This window comes from Parasteatoda tepidariorum, chromosome 8 (genome assembly GCF_982258835.1).
Source record: "Parasteatoda tepidariorum strain Cologne lab strain chromosome 8, Ptep-v5.0, whole genome shotgun sequence".
NCBI classification, from domain to species: Eukaryota; Metazoa; Arthropoda; class Arachnida; order Araneae; family Theridiidae; genus Parasteatoda; species Parasteatoda tepidariorum.
In genome coordinates, this window is record NC_141762.1 from 87,008,875 (window position 1) to 87,032,856 (window position 23,982).

Here is a 23,982-nt window from a genome sequence, read left to right on the forward strand (position 1 = left end):
TTTGCTCGACAAAAATTCAGGAAAACGAAAAATTCACAAACGAAACCTGAATTAAGCATGCAAGAGTGATGAATGAAATTTAATTGAATCATGATTAATATGTGTTTAGAAACTAATATTCCAGATTGCCGTCGTTGTCGTTGTTAACTTACGTCGCACTAGAGCTGCACAGTGGGCTATTGGTGACGGTCTGGGAAACATCCCGGAGGATGATACGAAGACATGCCATCACAATTTTGATCCTCTGCGGAGGGGATGGCACTCCCGCTTCGGTAGCCCGACGACCTGCGCGCGAAATCGAGCACTTTACGGTAGCACAGTTTAACGAGGACCAATACCGCACACCCTCGGTCCCTACGCAGACTGATCCAAGTGGTCACTCACCCGCACACTGACCGTACCCAGTGATGCTTGACTTCGGTGTCCAGATTGCAAAATAGAAAGTCTAATTGGGGCCTCTCTGGCCGAGCGGTATCACCGGCCAAATGCTGTGCAAAGTGTGGAGGTAGAGGGTTCGAATCCCACCGTAACCCCGGATGTATTCTTCGTGGTGTCTGCCTCTGTGTTGTTCTATATGTCCTTCAACTTAACAAAGGTTTATAAGCCTAAATTGAGCACACAAGCCTGTAAATGCATGTTTTTTCAATAAATCAATAAAGAAGGTCTTGTTGTTGATGTTGTAGTTCATTTACATCGTACTAGATCTGCACAATGGGCTATTGGCGACGGTCTGATTGTGATCCGAAGACATGCCATCACAATTTTGATCCTCTGCAGAAGGGGATGGCACCCCCGCTTCGAAGGTCCGACGACCTGCACGCGAAGTCGAGCACTTTATACGATAAAACTGTTTTACGAGAGGACCAATACCGCGCACCCTCGGTCCCTAGGCAGACTGATCCAAGTGGTCATCCACCAGCACACTGACCGCAGTCAGTGATGCTTGACTTCGGTGATTTGCTGGGTACCGTGTCTTAACGATCCTAACATGATCGTTAAGACACGTGAATAACATGAGGAAGGTATCATACCATGCTCTGAAATAAAAGAAAATATTTCTTTTTTACAGATTTCTCATGTGAATACAACATTACCGATTGTACTTCAATCTTGCTAAGAAAACAAACTATATGTTTGTTCCCTCAAAGTACATTACTACATACTACTACACATTATATGCACTTTAAGATCCCTTGATGGTTCATTTGAGAGATATGCAAATAATGGAGTTTTTTTGAGCTGTGATGATTTAAAATACCTGAAAATGACAGCGGACATAGGATTGTAGTTCGTTCACCTGGAATTGGTACTTGGCCCCACCCCCTCGAACGAAGAGTTGATTTCAACTCGGGAGTAAGAGGAGAAACGATTCCGCGCTTGAAATTGAGATACCCTTAATGCGCGCCAAACGCACATAGTGAATTCTTTTACAGTCACTTACTTTGCTTCATCATCTACTGTTATACCTTTCCTTACACTAGCTAATTAAATGTATTGAGCCGAAATGTCACAAAAAGGACAAACTATTTACTCAAAAGAGCGAAATATTATCAAATTTATGAAATATTTAATGTTAAAAAAATGCAGATAAAGATTGCGAAATAAATATTTTTGTCATACAATCACCAAAAAAGCAACCTTGCTCAGGATTGTTCACATTCTTCTCTCAAAAATAGCGAAATAGTATTGTCGGATACCACGTGATGAAGGCGGAGCCAAGTGCCAACTCCTGGTGAACGAACTATACTAGAATTCTATTTTTGCTGAGCGATCCGTGATAAATAAAACATTTAAATTCCATTTAGTTTTAATCAAAAAATTTCATCAAAAAACACCCCAGTTTATTTGAAATTGAAATTTTAAGGACGTTCCTAGCTAAAAACTAACACATTTGCCGGAAACAGTCAAATAGACTCACCAGACATGTAAACTGGTTTTTGATTTTTTTTACATGTATATGAAATTTTATCGAGCTTCAAAGAGTCTTTCTTGATCTTGACACTTTCTGATCGCCTGTACACTTCGACGAGAAAGCTCTCCAGATTTTGAGGATTTAAACAACTTCTATGCCAATGACGCAATAAAATGATCATTATAATACAGACTAGGCGATAATGTGATTATAAAGTCTATTTTAGCGTTCAGATTTGTTTAATATGCAATGTCAACAGGCAACTTTAATAAATATTTGAGTGTTCTAACTAGCCGGTACAAGGTTGAAATTTTTCGAAAGCAAGATTTCGCCTTTACAGATATGAAATCGTGGTGCAAAATAGATCTTACTTTTGATATCATTTTATAAGAAAAACTGAACATTGCTAAAAAAAAAAAAGAAAAAAAAAAAGAATTTTCCGTTAAAATTTTTCTAAGTCATCTCGATATTTGAGAGGAGAGCTTTTTTTTGTGTGTGTGTGTGCAATGTTTGAGAATGTGATAGGAATTTTTACAATAAGAGAGTGAAATGTTGTTTATATAACACCAAAACAAAGTCATCTTAAAATAAAAAATATTTATTTTTTACAATGTGTATATCCATAGCTGCCATAAACAACACAATTGTTTAAAACTTAATTTCTTTTAATACTAAAGACCCAAGTGATCAACTGACGTCTTCAGTCGGATGGCATCAAGTAAGGAGAGATTGGAATAAAATGTAAGACCCGTAATTCTTTCGATTTCTTTAATTCGAGCTCCATTTTTCTTCATGGCGTTTTTAGCATTCTAAAAAGAAGTTCATTAAATGTATAAGCGGATTACTTCCAAAACCAAAACATATGTCTATAATTATCGCCGAATTTCAGCAATAAATACACTATGCATTGGAAATTTTTGCAGATTTCTTAACAAGAAATCTAATACACGATAATAATTTTCATCGAATATAGCTGCAATAGAAAGCAAAATTAATTTCTTAAATACTTATGTTATATATAAGTTCAAAATGTCGAGAAAACATGAAAAAAACTACAGAACAATGAAAAAGGGGAAATATGAAATATTTATAATAATTTTAAAAAAAAATTATAAAAATCAGGAAAATAAAAGATATAATCTTTTCATCAGCTCACACGATTATATCCACAAAAGGAGTGATTTCTAATATTGTATCAATATAACGAAAGCTGTATTGTATCAATTTAGCCAATATTAGAAAGCACTCCTTTTTGCTGATATAATCGTGTGAGTTGATAAAAAGACTATATATTTTATTTTCCGGATTTTTATTAATTTTTTCCCCTTTTCTCGGATTTTTATTTTATTATTATAATTATTTTATTTTTTCCCTTTTTTCATGATTCTGTAATTTTTTCCGTGTTTTCTCTACATTTTGAACTTATTTTATGATATATATATATATATATATATATATATATATATTAGTAGTTTTTATCGAATTACGATTGACTCAACTGAAAGAAATAACGTTTCATGCTTACAGAAAACGGGAAACTGGACTAAAAGCTTCAAAACCTGTTTGATTAGTGACGTTGGTATGCCGAATTGATATACGATCATTAGAAATAACTTCAAGTTTCACGAAGCAATCAAACAAGTTTAGAAATTTCCAGTTTTATATTCCTCACTAGGGATCTATTGCCTTTTGATAACAGTTTTGTTTATCTATTGCTTAAATATTGATTTGTGGAATCTAATGTATATAAATTTCTGTCAAGGATTTTAAAAATACGTATTAAGGGTGGACATTACAGAACACTGTCTATAAAACTAAAAGTGTTTATTATATACCTTTTATTAATTAGTGTTGTAATATAGTTACCTCACAGTTACGTGGAAAAGGAAAATTCGGCAGGAGAAATGACTGCACATCCAGTAACTCTGGATCGCATTTGCCCAAATGCTCCACGAGCGATGAACACCACGTGAGTATGACAAACACGTGACTGGGTATTGGATCTGAATCAATCAGGTGGCTGAAATGACAAAAAAATGCGTTTATTTCATTCCTGAATCAAAAAATTCAGGTGGTGGTTGCGAAACATCCTGGATATCATTGAAACTAATAGGTTTAAAGTCTAATCAAACGACAAAATATCTAGTGATAGATCACAGCAGAATAACGTCCCGCATTTAATTGCGTGATATGTTATTATCATGTACAGGTATAGGACAAAATAATAGGAACACCTGCGAAAAAATAAAAATATTTTATTATTAAGGAGCTGGGCCCCTTTTGACCTGAATGACCATTGAATAGTTTTCATGGATACGGGGTTCTGAAGGTGGGTATTCATCTTGGACGTTATCACCGGAAGTGTAATCTTGCGATTATCCTCTTCATCATCCGTCTATCACAGTCCGACGACTTCCTGATGCTGTTGTACTTCCCAGAAGACACTTTACCCAACTTTGTGTATGCCAACAGAGTCCTTGATACAGTGGTCCTTGAAACATTCACAAGGTTAGCTGTTCTGGACACGGACGCTCCAGCGAGGCGAGCTCGGATTATCATGCCTCTTTTAAGGTCAGAGAGGTCGGACATAATCTCGCTTTGCTAGGAACAGATTTTTCTCATGCAACTCTCACACTGCCAAATGCTAGACTGATACCTTTCCTTTCATCACCCTTAAGAGGTACACTCTTGCGACACGGGCCCGCCGTTTATTGGACTGTCGAAGGACGACTCCATTCTTTCACAGGTGTTCCTATTATTTTGTCCTATACCTGTAGTTTATCAATGGAATATTTCATCGTCTGATTCCAGAGTCTATATCGCTTTCAAAAGAAAGATGCATAAATAAATATTTGTTAACTTTTAAAAACTCAACTATACAAAAAGGCTTCATGTTTTGGGAAAGAAAGGTTTCATTTACAGAGTGTTTTCATGATATTTCCTTCCAAGTAACACACCTAAAGATTAGTTTTATGAAAAAAAAATCAATTTACGATTACAAATTTTAGCAAATGCTTTAATTTGGAATTGCATAACCTGCTGGGTTGTGTTTTAAATTCCCGGGTTACAGTGTTGAACATCAAGAGTTACTTTCCCACTTAATAGAACGGCTGTTTAACGTCAATTATAAAATACAAAAGTAGACCGTATAAGAAATTACGCTTTTTAAACCTTTTCATTTCCTTATAAAAAAGATCCACTAATTAGACGAGATACTGATTGGCTTCCATTTCCTTAAATCTTAACCCACTTTCTTAATTTAAAAGCAGTTGAATAGTTCCAGAGAAATTGAATTTCAAAACAATCAGATATTTAAAATTCGATTTCTCAGGAAGTATTCGACCGATTTCACAGAAATTTTGTATTTTGCCATGTAAAATTCTATTCCTTCAAGTGATGCAAAAAATTGCATACCTTATAACTCAAAATTATTTCGCTCATTATTAAATCAAATAATAAATATTTAATAAAGGTTATTTTTTGCATGATATTATCTTTGGTCAAACGAATTATGTGTAAAAAATTTTCATTTCGCTAAAAGACTTATCGAGATATAGTGAAATACATAAAAGGAAAATTAACATTAAGGAGTCCAAACTTTGGAGAGCTCTCCTGACCAAACTATTGGGACCCTATTTCCCCGATTGCAGCTACCTTCATATTTTTGGGGTCAAAAATCGTAATCCATAGAGAAAAAGGCATGTTTATTCGGAGAAAGTACGTTTTTGTGTCTGATTTCTTAGCTTAAAATATCGTTTGCACTTATTAACTAGCCTATTTCAGGTCACTCCCTCGAGCCATTAAGATTTGAGTACTAGAACGTGAAGATCCCATCATTAGATCAAAAGTTATTCTGGGTGGTCCGCTTTTTTTTGTAGCGCACTTTAACAACAAAAGCAAGAGAATGAACTACCATGATCAAAGGATTGGACAACATTTGGTACAATTTTATAATCTTAAGAAAATAATACTTTAATGTTCTGTTTGCATGCATTTACTAAGTAATTTTCTATGTAAAACTATAACTGCATTTACTCTGGTTAATCGAATTTTTAATGACAAAGGAAAATTACAAGAGAAAGGTAATAAAATTCCATACAAATATTCTTTCGGACAGCTTTATGGAATCTTATTATTTGATTCCAATGGATTTTATGGCATCTTATTATTTGATTCCAATGGATTTTAAAGCATCTTATTATTTGATTCCAATGGATTTTAAAGCATCTTATTATTTGATTCCAATGGATTTTAAGGCATCTTATTACTTGATTTCATAAATAAATAGTGAAGAAATACATAATGAAAATGTCTCACAATGCAAAAGGTGCTAAAAAATAATCATTATTTTAACTAATTATTTAAAATAAGTAAAAAAAGTTAAGATGCTTCTAAGAATCATTTGAAGTTGATTCTTGACCTGTGACTGTGAGTTTTTAATTTTCTGATGTTATTGATTGATTTTCTTTTCGTAATTTGTTTATTATTTTGAATGTATCTTGTTTTTCCTGGACCTCTATACAAAACCATCGGGGTGCTGAGGGAGATATTTTAAGCTTTTGCTTCTCCCTCAAATAGAAATGGTTTTGTTTTAATGGCTACCGAGGCCGGTACCCCCTGAAGACGTCGGCTTCGGTGGTCATATTTTTATTTTATTTCATTTGTTTCTTGTATTGATACTTTTTTCTGAAATTTCTGCTGCTTTTTAGCGCGTTTTTTTCAAAGAAGTTTTTGCAAAGAAGTTTTATCCTTTTGATCTTAATTATTTGTGTTTTCTTTCAGTATTAAAAAAAGTTACGCTTAGTTATTAAATTTTTTTTTTAATACCTGGTTAAGTTTCGTCGAATGTCTTCTGTATGGTGATCGAATACAGGCCCTACCATGATATTGATGGGTCCTAATTCGAATAATTTTTTTTCAATAAGATTATTTACTTCATCTTCGAACATTTTTGTGTGGTTCTTTGATTTCAGGATGGAATTTGTCACAAAGAACACTTGAGATTGAGATTTATCATCTGAGAAATCTGAAAAGAAAAATGGCTGTCAATCTTTGACATGTGTAAATGAAATTCGACGCACTTCATAGAATTCAATGGAGTTGATTTTCTTTTGGTTCTACCCTTTAAAATACACTCTAAAACAAGCAACAAACTTTAAGATTACTTTTACAATATTTTTCCTCGACTGTTAAAACTTTTAAAACTCTTAATATCTTCTAAATTTACTGCAAACTTAACAATGCGCCAAATAAAACCATATTATCTTGCAAATTAAACTATTTTAAAGATTATAGGATGCTATTGGTGCTTTGGTTCCAATTGAAAAGAAAACATAGTTCAATTTAATTCGTCATTAAAATTCAGAAATTAAAGTTCAAGATACCAATATTATGATTTGACATTGATCCAATTTTTCTGAGAAATGTAGGCGAAAAATAGGCATTCTAAATACGGTTGTTACGAAATGAAGTAGCAGATTTTAAATATTTATTTCCATTGAGTGGCAATAGATGGCGCATCAATTTATGGAAGAAAGATATTAGAAAGAATTTTCATTTTCATGTAACATCCTGCACATTCTGCATCTAAATTCTGTACAGCGCAATTTCCTTAGAACAATCACGATTATTAATAGAGCTTGTTCAGAACTCAAGTACGTGAACGTTCAAGATGCCACATAAAAGTGCAAAATCTCTCTATGTCTAGAAACAAGAGTTGATCGAACGATACATTTTGTGTTGACGTTCATAAGAGCAATAAACATGTGCACGTTTCAACACGTTTCTTAATACACGTTTAAATGCGTTACAATAAGTTGCGAACTGTAGGCTAGGACCACACCTGAAAATTTGTTCGTAAATCCATTCGAAAAATTTGTCAGTTACCTCAACTTTTCTTGTTTTATCAGAGAATTTTTTCATTGATTTTTTTTATTTTGTAGATTAGTTGCACGTAAAATATACATGCAGGAATTCAGTTCGATCTAGAAATGTTTTAAATTGTTTCAGGAAAGGCTTGAAAGTTCAACTGCAATTCATTGTCATCAGTAAACAACAACAAGGGCAAATTCGAATCAAATTCAATACTCTAAAAGATTCAACCTTTAAAAAAGGTAAAAAAAAATTATCTTTCTTCCGGATAAAAGACTCTTCGTGGTTTTCGAGATTACCTGCAGCTAGCTGATAATAGCAACGTTAAAAGATAATCAACAGTATACACAATTTAAACTGCTGTTTGTAGAAAATGCAACACCATGAAGGAATCATCAGAATCAAATGAAATTCGCAGCAAATGTCAATTATAGGATATTATGCAAATTAATAAAGTTTCAGAGCCATCGCGCGTGCGTGGCGCGCGCAGCGCCCTCTGAATTGATGCTGAAAGCGTATAAATAAAGTGCTGTAGCGGGACGTTGAAAATAGTCTATGATTATTTGTTAGTGGCAAACGTTTAGTGAGACCTGAGTATGCCTCCACGACGGAAGAATAAGAAATTCAAGCAACTTACGGAGTTTGAACGACGGAGGATAATCGGCCTTCGAGAAGGAGGATTTTCCTATCGCGCAATAGCAGCTCGTATGCAGCGGAACAGTTCCACAGTGATGCGAGTTTGGAAGCAGTGGACCGACGAGCACCGAACAACTCGAAAAACAGGCACTGGACGACAGAAGGTGACGTCAGAGCGCGATGATCGACACCTGCTCCGCATGGCGGTGAATGATCGCACAGCTTCCTCCAGGCAGCTGGCAGCACATTGGTCTACTGCTACAGGTGTACAATTGTCGGCTTCGTCAATTCGTCGTCGTCTGCTGCGCCGTGGATTGCGTGCAAGGGTGCCATTATACAGGATTCCCCTCACGGCGGATCATCGACGGCTGCGTCGGCAGTGGGCTCTTGAGCACAGAGACTGGCGAGCTGATTGGCACCAAGTTGTCTTTTCAGATGAATCACGCTTCAATTTGTGGACCCATGATGGCCGTGTTCGTGTTAGACGTTATGCCGGTCAACGCTGCCTTCCTGAGTGTATTATTGAACGACATAGTGGTCGAACACCCGGAGTTATGGTCTGGGGTGCGATTTCGTATCATGGACGATCCAATTTGATACGAATTGAGGGTAATCTCAATAGCAACAGATACGTCCGTGAAGTGCTACAGCCCGAAGTCGTTCCTTTCCTTCAAGGCATCCCTGGAGCTATCTTTCAGCAGGATAATGCACGCCCACATGTTGCGCGGACTGTTAGAGACTTCTGTTCAGCACAACGCGTGCAACTTCTTCCTTGGCCTGCTTATTCGCCGGATATGTCGCCTATTGAGCACGTGTGGGATATGGTTGGTCGGCGTCTCCCTCGTGATCCGCGTCCTGCAGTTTCCAAAGACGAACTTTGGTTGCGCATACAAGCGATATGGAATTCTCTTCCTCAAGCAGATATTCAACATCTGTTTGACTCCATGCCACGTCGTATAGCAGCACTTATTGCAGCGCGTGGTGGCTGCACCAAATACTGATTTCGGACGCTTAATTTGTTTCTTTTGTTTTGAAAATTTCATCATTTATTTGTATCAGTACAAGTCGTTTCTGCATTAAATTTCATTTGATTCTGATGATTCTTTCATGGTGTTGCATTTTCTACAAACAGCAGTTTAATTCCGTTGAATTCACTCCAAGACATAACTTTGACTCATTTATAATAATACGAAGACTGTTCGAGAACTAACCACCATTGCGGCGTGATGACAGTAGTAATGGGCCATTATTATACCAAGCAATCTATTATTCACTAAGCTTCCAGACACAATATTGTAATCCACGTTATTTCTAAGTATAACATAACAAAATGTGCACGATTATTCATTATCTCGTCAAATGCGAGGTGCAAAGAGTACAACACTATAACACTTTGGTTTGCTCCAACACTTTGAGGAAATTGAAAAAAGCTACTTGTCAGGATGTGAGGAAACAGGATTGCGAGGAAACATGTCAGATTGCTGACATCTGGTGTTGCGTTGCGGCAGATACTGCGCACTTTCACAGTTTTCTACGAAAACGATAACTTCAGCATCAATTCGAAAGGGATGTGTTTATTCAGTCTACCTACAGCCCAGACTTGTCTCCTTCTGAACATCACCGATTCACTTCCATGAAGAAGAGGCTTGGGGCTCAACATTGCAACTTGGAACCACTTTGAAAAGTTGGTTGAAATTACAGGCAGCTGAGTTTTATGCAAACAGAAATATTAAATGAAATGATAATAAACGTGCTGAAATAAACCAGGTTAAAAAGCACAAGACAACTTTACCTTTCAGATAAATTTTTAAATCAAACTCGGGGTAGTTTTGCAACAACGGAATGGAAGTTAACTTTGAATAGCACTTATATGAAAATTTAATTTTTTATTTACGTATTAATAAGTTGCAATGAAAAGTTACAAACCTGGAGAAAAGAGGGGCCGTCTAATAAAACCATCAGGCATAGATGAACAAGTTGCGTTTGGAACTCTGGCATCACCAGACCAACAAACAGTAGAATTCTTATAAGGAATTTTCTGCAAAACGCCAGAGAGAAAAATTTTACTGCGTGAATATTTAAAGGCATAGAATGTCAGTATATTTAGAAAAATAAAATCTGAGAATAGTGTTAGTATCCTGAGTACAGTGTTAGTATGAGTTGCAGTGTTAGCATCCTGAATTGGATTTGCATAGAGGAAAGAGAACTTATACAACACAAAATGACACTTAAACATTATATTTACGAATTACGAGAAAAAAAATTAAATTTTGAGTAGAGTGCACGAGTACAATTTATTTTTATTTAAAGTGTTAGTTATAAGTTACAAAGCTTACTTGTTAGCAAAAAATAAAGTTTAAAAATTTCATGAGTTAGAAATTATGATAGAAATTGTAAAGCTTACACAAAACTTTGTTTTGATAACATATTTATATCATGTCTGATAATATTTTTTTACTTTCAATTCACAAAGAGTGTTTTTCATTTGATAAACTTGGGACAAAGTAAAGAATAAGCCATACTTTCAAATTGCTCATAAGAGCGTGGGAGAAACATGAGCTTGGGTTGCGAAAAGTTTAAAGGGAAGTACTAAAACAGCTATTGTTGTACCAGGCATTGGAAAGAACAATGGTTTCATATGGAAGTGATTGTTGGACAATTAACAGAGTGTGTGCTTATCAAATAAATCCACTTGGATTTGTGGGAAACTGGATTGCAATCAAAATACAGGTACAAAACTTATTAGTATTATAATTGTTGGTAGATTGCTTGTTAGCAATCCAAGTTGCACTCACATATTTATTTGAAGTGATTTACTTCTTGCAAGTATTTTTTTTACAACCGTCGTTGAACAGCCAACCCAATTTTAAGTTTGCGACCATCAATGTTCATTTCCGTAGCTTTGTCCAGAAGACAAGGGATCTCCTGTATCAAGTATAGGGAGAAATTTATCTTCGTAGAGGATTTTATAATGGAACTAACCCTCATTTGAGTTACATGGAATGGAAAACCACCCATGGTTAGCCTGATAGCAAGGGGATTCTAAATCATGATCCGACTACCACTGAGGATATTGTATGTTAGCACTGTGGTCGGTGCATGCGGAATTCGTATAGACCATTCATCACTGGACCTGGGGCACCGTATTGAAAGGCAAGAGTGGTTATCCCTTGAGCCACCACGGCTCTTATTTGTTTGTTTGTAAGTATATATTTGGAGGGGAAGTAGGGCACATCATAAGGAATGAGATCTGCATATCAACCCATGCCAGAAAATGCCGTAATGCGGGGCTGAAGGTTTTTCCCTATTATGGACAGTCTTCTGGTGGCGTATTGAACAGGTACTTTAATTTCTGTCAACTGTCTTAATTTTATGCAGATATTATGTTTCCTTCTAATTACTCTTGAAAATTGTCCAAATTAAATATTGTATCGCAGTTTGTGAATTTGGGGACACGCTTGAAGAACTCACCAATTTGTAACCAAACCAATACATTATAATAAAATGCATAATTCTAGATCTACTTGAAAGCAATTTTTGATAATATTATTTAAAAGATAATTTAAAGTCATAAAGTCATAAGTAAGATAATTTAAAGTCATAAAAAAACCGTTTCAAAAGCGCATGAACAGTTTATCTATAATGGGAAGCTTATTAGCGACATACGATGGCATTTCTTGCAATGGGTTGCCGTGCAATTCTCAATCCTTATGATGTACCAAACATTCCCTTCAATTTTGCAACCGCTGTGTTGAATAATTCCGTATATGTTTTATTCTCATTGGTTGGCTTTATTTCCATAGCTGGCACACATTCAAGGTGGCTTATATCTCAGTCGGGCACATTTTTAAACCCTATGAGGGATAAATGTATATAACTTTTAAAAGGATATCGTGAGCAATACAGGGTGCGTAGCCAAATTATTCAACAAAAAATATGCACCTTTTAAGCACTTTTCAAGCACTCAAAAATATTTTTAAGCACTTTAAAAAAATATCATTAATTAGGCAGGGTTGGAAAGTTTTTGACAATTGACGGTTTTATCTTGTTTTAATCGCCATGTCAGAAAAATAATTTTTGGCATTATTTTTGACAATTGTCAAAAATCATTAAATTTTGAAATCGTGTAAAACGAATGACGTTCTCATGCGCTACGAATGACAATACGCCGAAATAGATTGGGTTTGAATTAACTGTGAAAACCGTTGAATAGAACAATGTGAATTGTGTCTTTTTGCATAATTCGAAGTGAAAATCAACATATTAAAAGAAAAATCTCATTTTGAAAAAAGGAAAATTAAGCATTTTTTAAAAACACCCAATGAAAAAAACACATTTAAGGGCTTTTAAAAAACGAAAATCGAAAATAAGCACCTTTAATCACTTTTTAAAAACGCTACGCACCCTGCAATAAAAGAATTTGGAATACGTAAAAGATAACTTGTTATAGTGAAAGCAATTAACACCTTCGATGCCGATATGGCACAAACGTGGCATGTAAGTACAGCATCTTGCGAGAGATCGGCAGTATATAATGATACCGTGATGGATGCCTGTTGAAGAAAATAACATTTCAAAAGCCAGAGAAAAATAGCGGGAAATGATTGAAAAGCAATCTAAGAACAGTGGAGTCTAATAGATCAAGCTTATGGAAACTCACAGCTGACTGAAGCATGTTCGGTTGTAAATCAGCTGCAGAGCTTGAGAAGAATAAAATGTGACCGAAATCTTTCCTATTTTCAAGTGGAAATTGCAGAAACAACCGAAATTTTTGCCTGGAAATAATACAAAGGAGCAGTTTTTCGTCTTTGGGAAAAGGGTGGCTCACCAATATATTGTTCCAAAGCTTTCACGTTAACAATTTATTTTGCAACTAGCAATAAATGTGCCAATTTAAATTAAGCAAATATATGTATGACTATCAACTTACTGAATGTGTAATAGTAAACGATGCCCAACGGGGTATTTCTTTTTCTGTATCGTATGCCAGTATGTATTCGTTGTTGTACAGAAGCAACAAGCTGTCATTACGTTGAGCTGCCTGAGGTACTCCAAAGGGTAGGTGAATGGTGTTTTTCTTCTTAATCATTCCATCATCAAACATTTCATAATGACTCTGAAAACACAAAAAAAAACCCAATTAAATTACATTTTTCGATACATTAAAAACTACGACAGCTCATTAGTTTAAGCAAATGACTTGCTTTGTGAAAAACTGGGGTTTAATCCAAGTGGGCGGATTGAAGTCTACCCAGCTTTAGATCAAGCTGCACTGACTTGTGTGAGAAGTAAAAGCAGTTTATATGTAATTCTAACTACAGTTGCCACAATCATACCGTTTATCATAAAATTGTTGAGTTTTACAAGAAACTGGTTCTCTGCATTAAAATTTACCTTATCTTCATGGATGTGGATTTATTCGATTCAGAGTAAAGGAAATTGATCAGGAACAATAACTCATTTACCTTGATAACTATATTTAAACGTGTATTCCCTTTTTTAGTCCTTTCACCAAAACCTGACTAGTGAGAACGTCAGTGAGTATTTTATTCTAAAGTCTTTGAAGAAGCATTGAGTCTTTTTTTATGTCTGAGTCTTTCTTTCTTTTATTTATGTGACATATTGGGTTGGAAACTAAGTTACCATCGATTTTCACTGTTTAAAATTCCACATTTCATTTGAATAAATGTATTTGGTATTATGTTTAGATGATTCAAAACAGAATATTTTTTTGTTATATCTTTGTTTTGTTTTTTGCTTCAGTTAACTTTCATATCATTAAAATGGAATGTCAAGTTGAGAAAAATGAGAATTTTTAATAGTATCTGCATTCTTTTGCTTTTAGTCAATATTCTAAGACAGCCAATGCTGCTCCTGACATTTGTGTTGTGTACGGAGAGGGTGCCATAGTTGAAAGTACCGCTCGTGATTAACATGTCAAGTTAAAAAATGGAAATTTTGATCTTAAAGACGCATATCGTTCTGGCTTTCCAGATGAGTTTGTGTTCGATGAAGAGCGATTTAACCAACTTTTGTAAGAAATGTGGAGCCAAACAAGAAGGGAACTGACAGAAAAAAGGTAACGACGCTCATACACTTTAAAAATTAAAAAAAAAGTGGGAATTTAGTTTCCAATTTAAAATTATTATAAATAGAATCTTGGTGCGTCTGCAAAATCGATGATAACAATAAAATAATTGGGTTACCACTTTTTACCTTTTTTTTAAAAAAAAAAAGGTATCTTCCATTTAAAAAATGCTAAGCATAGAAACTTAAAGTTTTTCCTCTTAAATATTTAAATAAAAGATGGATTAAAGTGTTTTTTAGTTTAAATAAACCTCAAATACTGAATGCACTTTACTGACTTCGTTGCAGGAGCAGTTGGAGAAATCAACCACTGAAAGTAGATCTGGAACCTGAGCAACTGGTGGGGGTGGTGAAGTCAAATTGGGCATGAGATTTCGTGGCCGTTTCAGAATTCCGTGCAAGCTCCCTTTCGTACCATTGTTTGGTTGAGGAATAATGTTCATGATCTCTAAAAGAAGGCACAAATTATTAGCAATTAAATGAGCAGGCTTTTAATAATATTTATCATAAATGGCTCCTTGCGCAAGTTCCATAAAATATACTGCGCTAAATATACTGCGCTAATAAGATATTTTCCATAAAATATACTGCGCTAAAAAGCCATTGTTAACTGTTGTTCTAGTGATCTTATTTTCACGTTGTTCGAATGTCTCACCTTACATATGCAAATTAACATGCGCAGGCGATATTTGGATGGGGCATTTATAGATCAGCTTTCGATGGCGAGATTGCGGTCAATTATCAGGCCCAGTCACAACTTCGGCCGCGTCTAGACTCCTTCTCAAAAGTTGTAATATTATCTGACTCAAAGGCAAGCAATTAATGCTCCCAGCCACTCTCGAACTTTAACCATCGATAATTGCTCAAATCTCCTCAAATAGTTTGCCAGTAATAACAAGATAGTGGATCTCCAGTGGATTCCGGCCCACTGTGGAATCCAGGGAAACGGGCGGCCGGTCTACTGGCAAAAAAGGGAGCCTCTGTCCTACAGAGATCTAATTCCAGACTCCCTTTCTACAATATCAAAAGTCTCATAAAGAACATCTTCAGGGCCTCTTTTTACGAGGAACTCAAAAATCGTAATTCCAATAAACCATGGCTCTTAAACAGATTCTCAATCAGTGGCCTAGAATGAAATCTGCTGCCATGTTTCGTCTGATAACTGGCCACGATTACCTGAAAATACATCTATGTCGCAATGTGGTTCATGATCTATCTTGATAATTTCGCGAAAGAATAGATAATAATTTATTGTTTTTAAATTTACTAATAGTTGAACATATTTGTAATGTAATTTATATAACTTGAAGGGATTCAGTAGATCAGTTCTTAAGAAATTAAAGTTTGAAAGTAAGAGAAAAGTGAAAGAAACATTAAAGGGATCAAACTTTTATTCGCTCTTTTGTCTAAAGCTATTGGGACCATATTTTCCAGATTGAGACTGCTTCCAACTTATTTCGAGGATCATACCATCGAAAAAGGCATATTTATATAGAGAAAGTACGTTTTTATGTCTGATTTTTTGTAACGTAAGAGATCGTCCGCACAAATTGATTAGCATAATAAAGGTGAAGATCACGAGTGCATGAAAACTTGATCATTAGCTAAAAAGTTATCAAACTTTCTAGCTTTTTTTAGAGGGCACTGTATACCTTTTCGACATTTTCGAGCCATCAAAGATGAGTGAATCTATTTTTATTATGGATTAATTTGAACATTTAAAAATTAAACTAAAAACAATCAGCTACTTAACAACCACCAGGTTAATCACAAAAATTGAAAACAGATAATATATATATATATATATATATATATATATATATATATATATATATATATATATATATACATATATATATATATATATATATATATATATATATATATATATATATATATATATATATATATATATACATATATATATATATATATATATATATATATATATATATATATATATATATATATATATATATATATATATATATATTGTATTACCACTGCTGATAAAGCTAGTAACTTCTTAGCAATATTACCTACAAAAAACTTAACACCAACAGTGATATTATTATTAATAACATTAATGCTATCTATAAAAGACTTAAAATTAAACCAAATAATATTAACAATTTTCCTTTTCTTTTTGCCAATCCAAAATTCCATAAGACTCCAACCAAATTCAGGTTTGTTGCAAGTGGCGTTAATAGTAACATGAAAAAAATCGGTATTTACTTTGAGAACATTCTTAAAAAAGTTTATAACAAAAATAATAACTATTTAAATTGGAATATTAAAAATAGCATTCAGGTTTTAAATACACTAAAAACTTTAAAAAATGTAGATTCAATTCACTGTTTTGATTTCGAAAACCTCTATACTTCCCTTCCAACTAATAAAATTCATGATGACCTTCTTCAAATTCATAGCATGTTTAATCTCAGTGATATTATTAATGAAGATAACTGGAACTTTCTAGTACATATTAACCTTAACAACAATTATATTATTTTCAATGACCCCCTTTTTCAACAAATTAATGGTATTCTCATGGGAAATAATTTTAGTACTAACATCTGCAATATTTTTCTTTTTCTACAAGAATATAGATTTGTAAAATCACATGTTAATCTTCCAATTGATTCTCTCTTTCTCAGATTCATTGATGATCTATTAGTTATTAATTTTCTAGCAAAACATATTTATCCAAATGAATTAATTCTTAATAAAACAAATAATAGTAATTCTTCAGCAAATTTTTTAGATTTGACTCTTAATATTAATGCAGATAAAAATATTACATTTAAACTTTTTGACAAAAGAAATGATTTTAAATTTCCAGTTAAGAAATGCATAGATTTTAACTCTAACTTAGCCAATAAGGTTTTTTCTAATATTATTGCCAATCAAATTCATAGATTTTACAGGAATAATTCTAACTATAACGAGTTTTTATTAGATACTGATATATATAAAAACGATTTAATTAATAGCCATTTTCCTAGTTCATTTCTTAAATTCTATTTTAAAAATATCTTAAAAAACTTGGTACATTAATTTTTAATTTTTATTTAATTTTTCTGTTTTAAGAATAAGCTCTGATTTTTTCAAGGTAGGAACTAACTATGATAAACTATTCCTAAAGCCACTGGACGGAATAGTTTGGATGTATGACCTTTTATACTGGATTAGTTAAATATTTTTTAGTTACTTTTTAATATTTGTAGCCTCTTAAAATTAATTTAATTTTAATTGTCCAGTATAATAAACAGTTTAGTTATTTATTTATTATTTTTGTATAAGTGGAATGGGCTCTGGTTCGTAAAGAACCACCCCAAATGAATGCAGGTGATACGTGTATACTTTAAAATTATGTAAGGTTGTATGAATGAAGGATAAAACCTATAAACGGTTTTCTATTCCTGTATGCAGGCTCTGATTTTTAAATAAGTCACCCTATGAAAGATGGATATGTGTATTCTGTAAAATTATGTAAGGATTTATGAATGAAGGATAAGTCTATAAACGGCTTTCTATCCTGACAGACTGACTTTTAATTTAATTTCACTATAAATGATTTTTTTTTTAGTCTGCTAATTTAATCAATCCGTTAAACTTTTTTTATTATTATTTCAATTTTATTACATTTTTACTAATTGTTTCTCATAGATGGCAGCACTAATATTTTACCTAAAAAAATATTTTTCTTCTTCTTCGATCAAATATATTTTTTTTAATTCTATTTTATTCGATTCAAGCTATAAGCACAACTTCCAATATTTTACATCTTCGCGGTTTTTATTAACTGTTTTATTATTGTACTTTTAAACCTAAACCGCGTTTTAATTCACGCCGGTAAGTTTGTTTTCTTTTTACATTTTTCTTTTATTTCATGATTTTTTACAACATAAGGTTTTTTGCGATATCGACACATATAAAGAATAATTTTTATCTTAGGATAATTATTCTTTATTCAGAAATATCGCATTTATAGCAATAGATGTGTCTTGATAAGGACTATTTGCTTTTACCATTCTTGTTCCTCTACCATTTAGTTTTTTATTTTATTCATGTTTTTCATGTTAATTTGTGTGTATATATATATAGTCGTGGTTGAGTGTTGTTGAGCCACACAGATATCAGTTGGAAGGCAAAAATATTTTATTTAACTTCACATGGTATATTCAAAACATTTTCTATTAATGGTGGAGCTCAAATTCGCACTCCAAAATTGTGTGCTTAAGTTTTTATCCAAGGGAAAGTAGCAAATGTATTTCCCTCTATTTTATTATATTTTAGGGAAAAAGGGAAATCTTAGTAATTAATTGGTTTATTAAATAAGTCGCGCGATACCACAAAGAGTAAAGGGAAAAATGTCTTTACTTTTAATTAATGCATATTTGTGCCAAAAATAGATTTAAGGACAGAATGTGAATTTAAAAGTGTGAGAAAGTTTTTCGATTAGAATAGTAAAATAAAAGAAACGGATTTACAGAAAAGAAATAACATCAAAAGATTTAAATGATGTTATATCTATATATATCATGGACTAGTGGCCTCCAATATGAAAGAAAGCTTAATCAAATTTAAGTTAATAACTAATTAATATAAGACATTGCGCAAAGTGCCACCTATGAGAAATATTGATAACAAAGGCCTATCACTTTCTATCCCTTAAGACTAACTATAAGTAAAAACAAAACTTCAATAGATTCAGACCTTTCAAATAAGGTGCCCGGCCACATCTGTTAATTATTTGGATCCGGAAGGATCAAGTACAGGGCTGTGTGTTGGTGCTGTTATTATTTAAGAAAAAATATTTTTAAAAAGTCCATTTTTATCATAAAATAATTTACGAAGGGTCCGTTATCTAAATTTCGCCCATAATGATCGTCGCACAAACAGCTCACTTATAAAAATCTGCTCTTTCATTGAGTAGTGTTTGTTCACGCCTTTGACCTTTTAGCTTGACATTTCCTTGAATACGGAATAATAGATGTTTCTATTTCCTCGTTAATGAAATGCTGCAATAATTTTTCATGCTGTGTTTGTTTTTTGCTCGCGTGAAAGCACAAAATTACTTTACGTTTCATTCATTTTTGTATTAAAGTAAAAGTAGCTGCAGCAACAGTATCCATAAACAGAATAATTTCTGTTCTAATGGAAATAACCTAATTAGTTAATAAATTTTTTCTTTAAGCAATATATTTTTTTTTAGTTCAGATAATCATTGATTTTATTTGTATTCTACGGTGCACAAAAAAATCGAACCATTCTGAATAACTTTTAATTTAATAAATGGTCGTATATTTAAAATGTGTCGTATTTTGAGCTGTCGTATATTTAAAATTTGATTTCTTAGGAACTATATTCAACCGATTTTGCTCAAATTTTGTACTTTGCTGTTTAAAAGTACACTCTTTAAAATTATTTAAAAAAGCGTGTACTTCGTTATTCAAAATTTTTTCTACTGTAATTAAATGAAATAATAAAATATGATAAATAATTATAAAAAATAATTTCTTAGCGTTGAATTATCAGAGGATAAACGAATTTTATAATTGTGTTCAAGTTTTTGAATTCGCATGAAAATTTCTCTATATATAGCGAAGTTGCAAACATTAAGTTTATTATAAAGGGGTCCAAACTTTAGACAGTTCTCGTAGTAAAAAAAAAGCATGTTTATTCAGAAAAAGTACGTTTTTGTGTCTGATTGTGTAACTTAAAATATCGTCAGCTCTTATTAATTAGCATATTTGAAGTCACTCCCCCGAACCATTGAGATTGAGTCCTAGCACCGTGAAAATCCGTTCATTAGATCAAAAGTTATCCAAGGTAGATCAGTTTTTTTTGTACACTGTACATTATTTTGAAGGAATTGAAGGTCAAGATACAGGATGTGAACCGAATTTCAAAAATGTAAGCTTGTACCTATTTAATATGCTTTTCGAGTACTACGCTAAACAGTATAGCTTTGAATACCGGTTAGTAATACCAAATATTGAATATTTTTTAGTCTTTAATAGAACTTGTTTTTTCAATAGAATTTATACTTTTTTTCAAATATAATATACTAGTTTTAGAGATTTAAATGCGTTAAAATGAAACAATAACAGCAAAAATATTCTAATTTGCACAAAAAAAGGGATTTTGAATGGAAACAATTATTATTCCTATTACGTTAATCAGATACTTGTACTCTTTCTGAATTAAAGAAAAAAAGTCATTGTATAAAATTCACTCCATTAGCCGTAGAATTAACTTAACGAGAATTACAGTTTTACTCTCGGTTTGAGAATACTAAGCCTTTACGAAAACATGACGATTCCAGTATACTATTAACTATCCTTATCTTCAGAGTTGAATCTAAAATTATAATAGCATAAAGATAAGTGTTTAAAGCTCGAAATGTACTACGGAGATTTTTTCTTCGTTTCACTGTCATACGAGGGTTGCTATTTATATTTCTGGCCTAATAATGAAAAAACAAATATGTAGGATCGAAATTGGTTTTATTGTTTTTCAAAATATTCTCCATGATGAACAATACACTTTTGCATGCGTTTGAACCAACTTTCAAAGCACTTTTTCCAGTCCGATTGAGGTAACTCCAAAACATGCGTTTTGAATGCATCAACAGCTTCTTCGGGGGTCGAAAATCGTTGTCCACGTAATTTATTTTTGATGTGTGGGAATAAGAAGAAGTTATTGGGTGCCAAATCAGGGCTGTACGGCGGATGACCCATCAGTTCGATCTTTCGCTCCGTCAGAAATGCCTTTGTTTGAGTCGATGCGTGAGAGCTCGCATTGTCATGATGAAGAATGATTCGCCTGTTCTGCTTTTTTCGAATTTCTCCGATGACTTCTGGCAAACAAATGGTCTTGTACCATTCAGAATTGACCGTCCTGCGTTGCTCTAACGCCACTGTTGCCACATGACTGTTAATGCCGAAGTAACAGGCAGTTATTTGTTTCGATGTGCTTCTTCCTCGAACAACTTTTGTTGGTTTTGCCTCGTTTTGGAAGACCCATACAGTTGATTGCTGTTTTGTTTCCGGCTCATATGCATAGATCCAATATTCGTCACCTGTGTAGATGTTATACACAGCCTTTGATGTACTTTGAAAGTATTTTTCCAACATTTCCTTGCACCAATCGACACGAGCCTTTTTTTGAGCGTTTATCAGATTATGCGGGATCCAACGCGAACAAATTTTTTTTACGCTCAAATGTTCATTGAATATTTTATTGATGCTAGTCATACTAATGTCCAAAGACGCCTCTATCTCACGGTATGTCACATGACGATCTTGCTTTATCAGTTCACGCACAGCATCGATCTTTTCTGGCACAACAACGGATTTTGGACGACCTGCACGGGATTCGTCCTGGATCGAACATCGACCACGATTAAATTCGTTGTACCAATTTTTTACAGTGCTGTAGGATGACGCCTTATCGCTGAATAAAGAATTAAGTTCATCGAAGCACTCTTGTCTTGACAATCCACGTCGAAAGTTATGAAAAATAATGGCACGAAAATATTCACGATTCAATTCCATTTTTTGAAAGAGAAGAACTTTTCAATTTACTGTCAACAACACAAATGAAGCTATAATGGTAAATCGTCTGCTGAATTTATGTTTAAAAATATCAAACTTTCGATTAAAATCGTCTGCGGTCGCCTAGCAACACTTACTGCTGCCAAGGCCAGAAATATAAATAGCAACCCTCGTATGATATGGTGTTTAATTCTACCGAATTTATGTTGCTAACAGTTTCTAGAGACTGACGTTGAACAATCTTTACCACCAATGACGCTTCAATTGAGTAGAAATTTCAACCAATTCTTAGGTAAATTGTTAAAAGCAAAATAAATTGTTAAAAAATTGTTAAAAGCAAATTGAAACAGTAATAAGTGCAAATTTATGAAGCGCAATCAATAAAAATGCACAATATTATACCTAATTACAGAAATAAGAATTATTCTCTAAACAAGAAAGGAGAATCTTGTATCATTATTTTTAAGCAAATAGAAAAAAGAAATATTTACCAAAAATAAAGAAAAAAGAAAAAAATAAGGGAAAGAAATATTTACCAAAACGTACCACTCATCAATTCGTATAACTCTATATTTAGAAAAGGTCTTGCGGTTATATTTTTCTTAAATGATGGTCCATAGGCGAAAAAAATGGCCTATAAGCAACAGAAAACATGTATGAAACAAATTTATATGAAAATAATACTGATAATTAATTATAAACAATAGATCAGGGGACAGAGCGTTCATCTCGACATGTGGTGACCCGGTTCGAATCTCAGTAGTGACTGGTTGATACGAATTCTGCTTCAGGTGTGAACCGATCCAAGTCCCGACTTAAAATATCCTTTGTGGTAGACGGATCATGGGTTAGAATCCCAGTGTCGCCGGGCTAATCATGGAAGGTTTCCATGGTTTTCCTCTCCATGTAACGCAGATGCTGGTTAGTTCCCTCAAAAAGTCTGACATGAATGCTTGTTTGTCCTACTACTGTATCTAGGAGTTCCCTTATCTTCTGGATTGGGTTCAAAATTACAAAGCTATGGAATTGAACACTGATAGTCATTAACTCAGAATCGTGTCGGCAGTTAAACGCTGGTTATAAAATTAAATAAAACGACGAATCTTCTCACTATCTCACCCGTCAGAGAAGGGTAGTGACGAGGGAAAATGTTAAATATGTTCTTCATTATCGCTATTTAATTTTACAAATAAAATGAGAATGGATATTTACTGCACTTTAGAAACAAGTAAATTGATGTTTGAGATTCTTAAAATGTAATCGCCAATGACTTTAATCTGAAAAGAATTCTAAAATAATCATTGATTGAAGATTTCAAAATGAATGAATGAAAAACGGAAAGTGATAGAAACATACGGCTTGCTGCGTTATGTATTGGAAAAAAGGGCAAGGAAATTAATCTTACCCATTTTCAAAATTAGTTACTAAGTTCGTCAACAGTTAACTCAGTATACTGTAAAATAAACTATAGACAATGTTTTCAAAATAGCCACCATTTGCAACAACAACGTTGTGCAGTCTGAAAACAAAATGATGTTTCTTCAAATATTTTTGATGAAATGATCTGACATGCTGCAAAAAACATATCACCACCGCCATCTGTTGACAAATACTGTAACTAATTTTTGAAACATGGGGAGAATAAATTCATAGCTTCTAAAAAAGTAGAAAACCGTATATTTCATTTGTTTTTTTAAATCATCCGTTTTTTTTTCCTTGGAATATCTGTCCAATAGTATTAGAGAACACATACTTACCTTCATATCTGGAGAAATGTTATCGTATCCATGGTTACCACCATTACACTTCCAATCGCCTTGCTTAACATCCTGGCTAGAAAGAAAACTTTGATAACACACCTTTATGTACCAACTTAGAAAAAAATCAGCCTGCTGCAGTTATTAAATTATGTGA

The 23,982-nt window shown here is 33.4% G+C and overlaps 1 protein-coding gene across 2 annotated transcripts in view; it reads right to left on the reverse strand.

Annotated features, from left to right (window-relative positions):
* Positions 1 to 2,494: 2,494 nt before the first annotated feature.
* Positions 2,495 to 23,982, reverse strand: part of LOC107442458 (venom phosphodiesterase 2) — a 53,119-nt gene continuing 31,631 nt past the window's right edge. For both annotated transcript variants that reach the window (XM_043052194.3, XM_087169262.1), the window contains exons 11-18: positions 23,826 to 23,901; positions 22,615 to 22,702; positions 14,785 to 14,954; positions 13,350 to 13,535; positions 10,346 to 10,457; positions 6,740 to 6,938; positions 3,779 to 3,932; positions 2,495 to 2,721 (exon numbers count right to left, since the gene is read on the reverse strand). In XM_043052194.3, the coding sequence (XP_042908128.3) occupies positions 2,584 to 2,721; positions 3,779 to 3,932; positions 6,740 to 6,938; positions 10,346 to 10,457; positions 13,350 to 13,535; positions 14,785 to 14,954; positions 22,615 to 22,702; positions 23,826 to 23,901 (1,123 nt within the window). In that variant the 3' untranslated portion in view covers positions 2,495 to 2,583. The remainder of the gene's footprint in view (positions 2,722 to 3,778; positions 3,933 to 6,739; positions 6,939 to 10,345; positions 10,458 to 13,349; positions 13,536 to 14,784; positions 14,955 to 22,614; positions 22,703 to 23,825; positions 23,902 to 23,982) is intronic.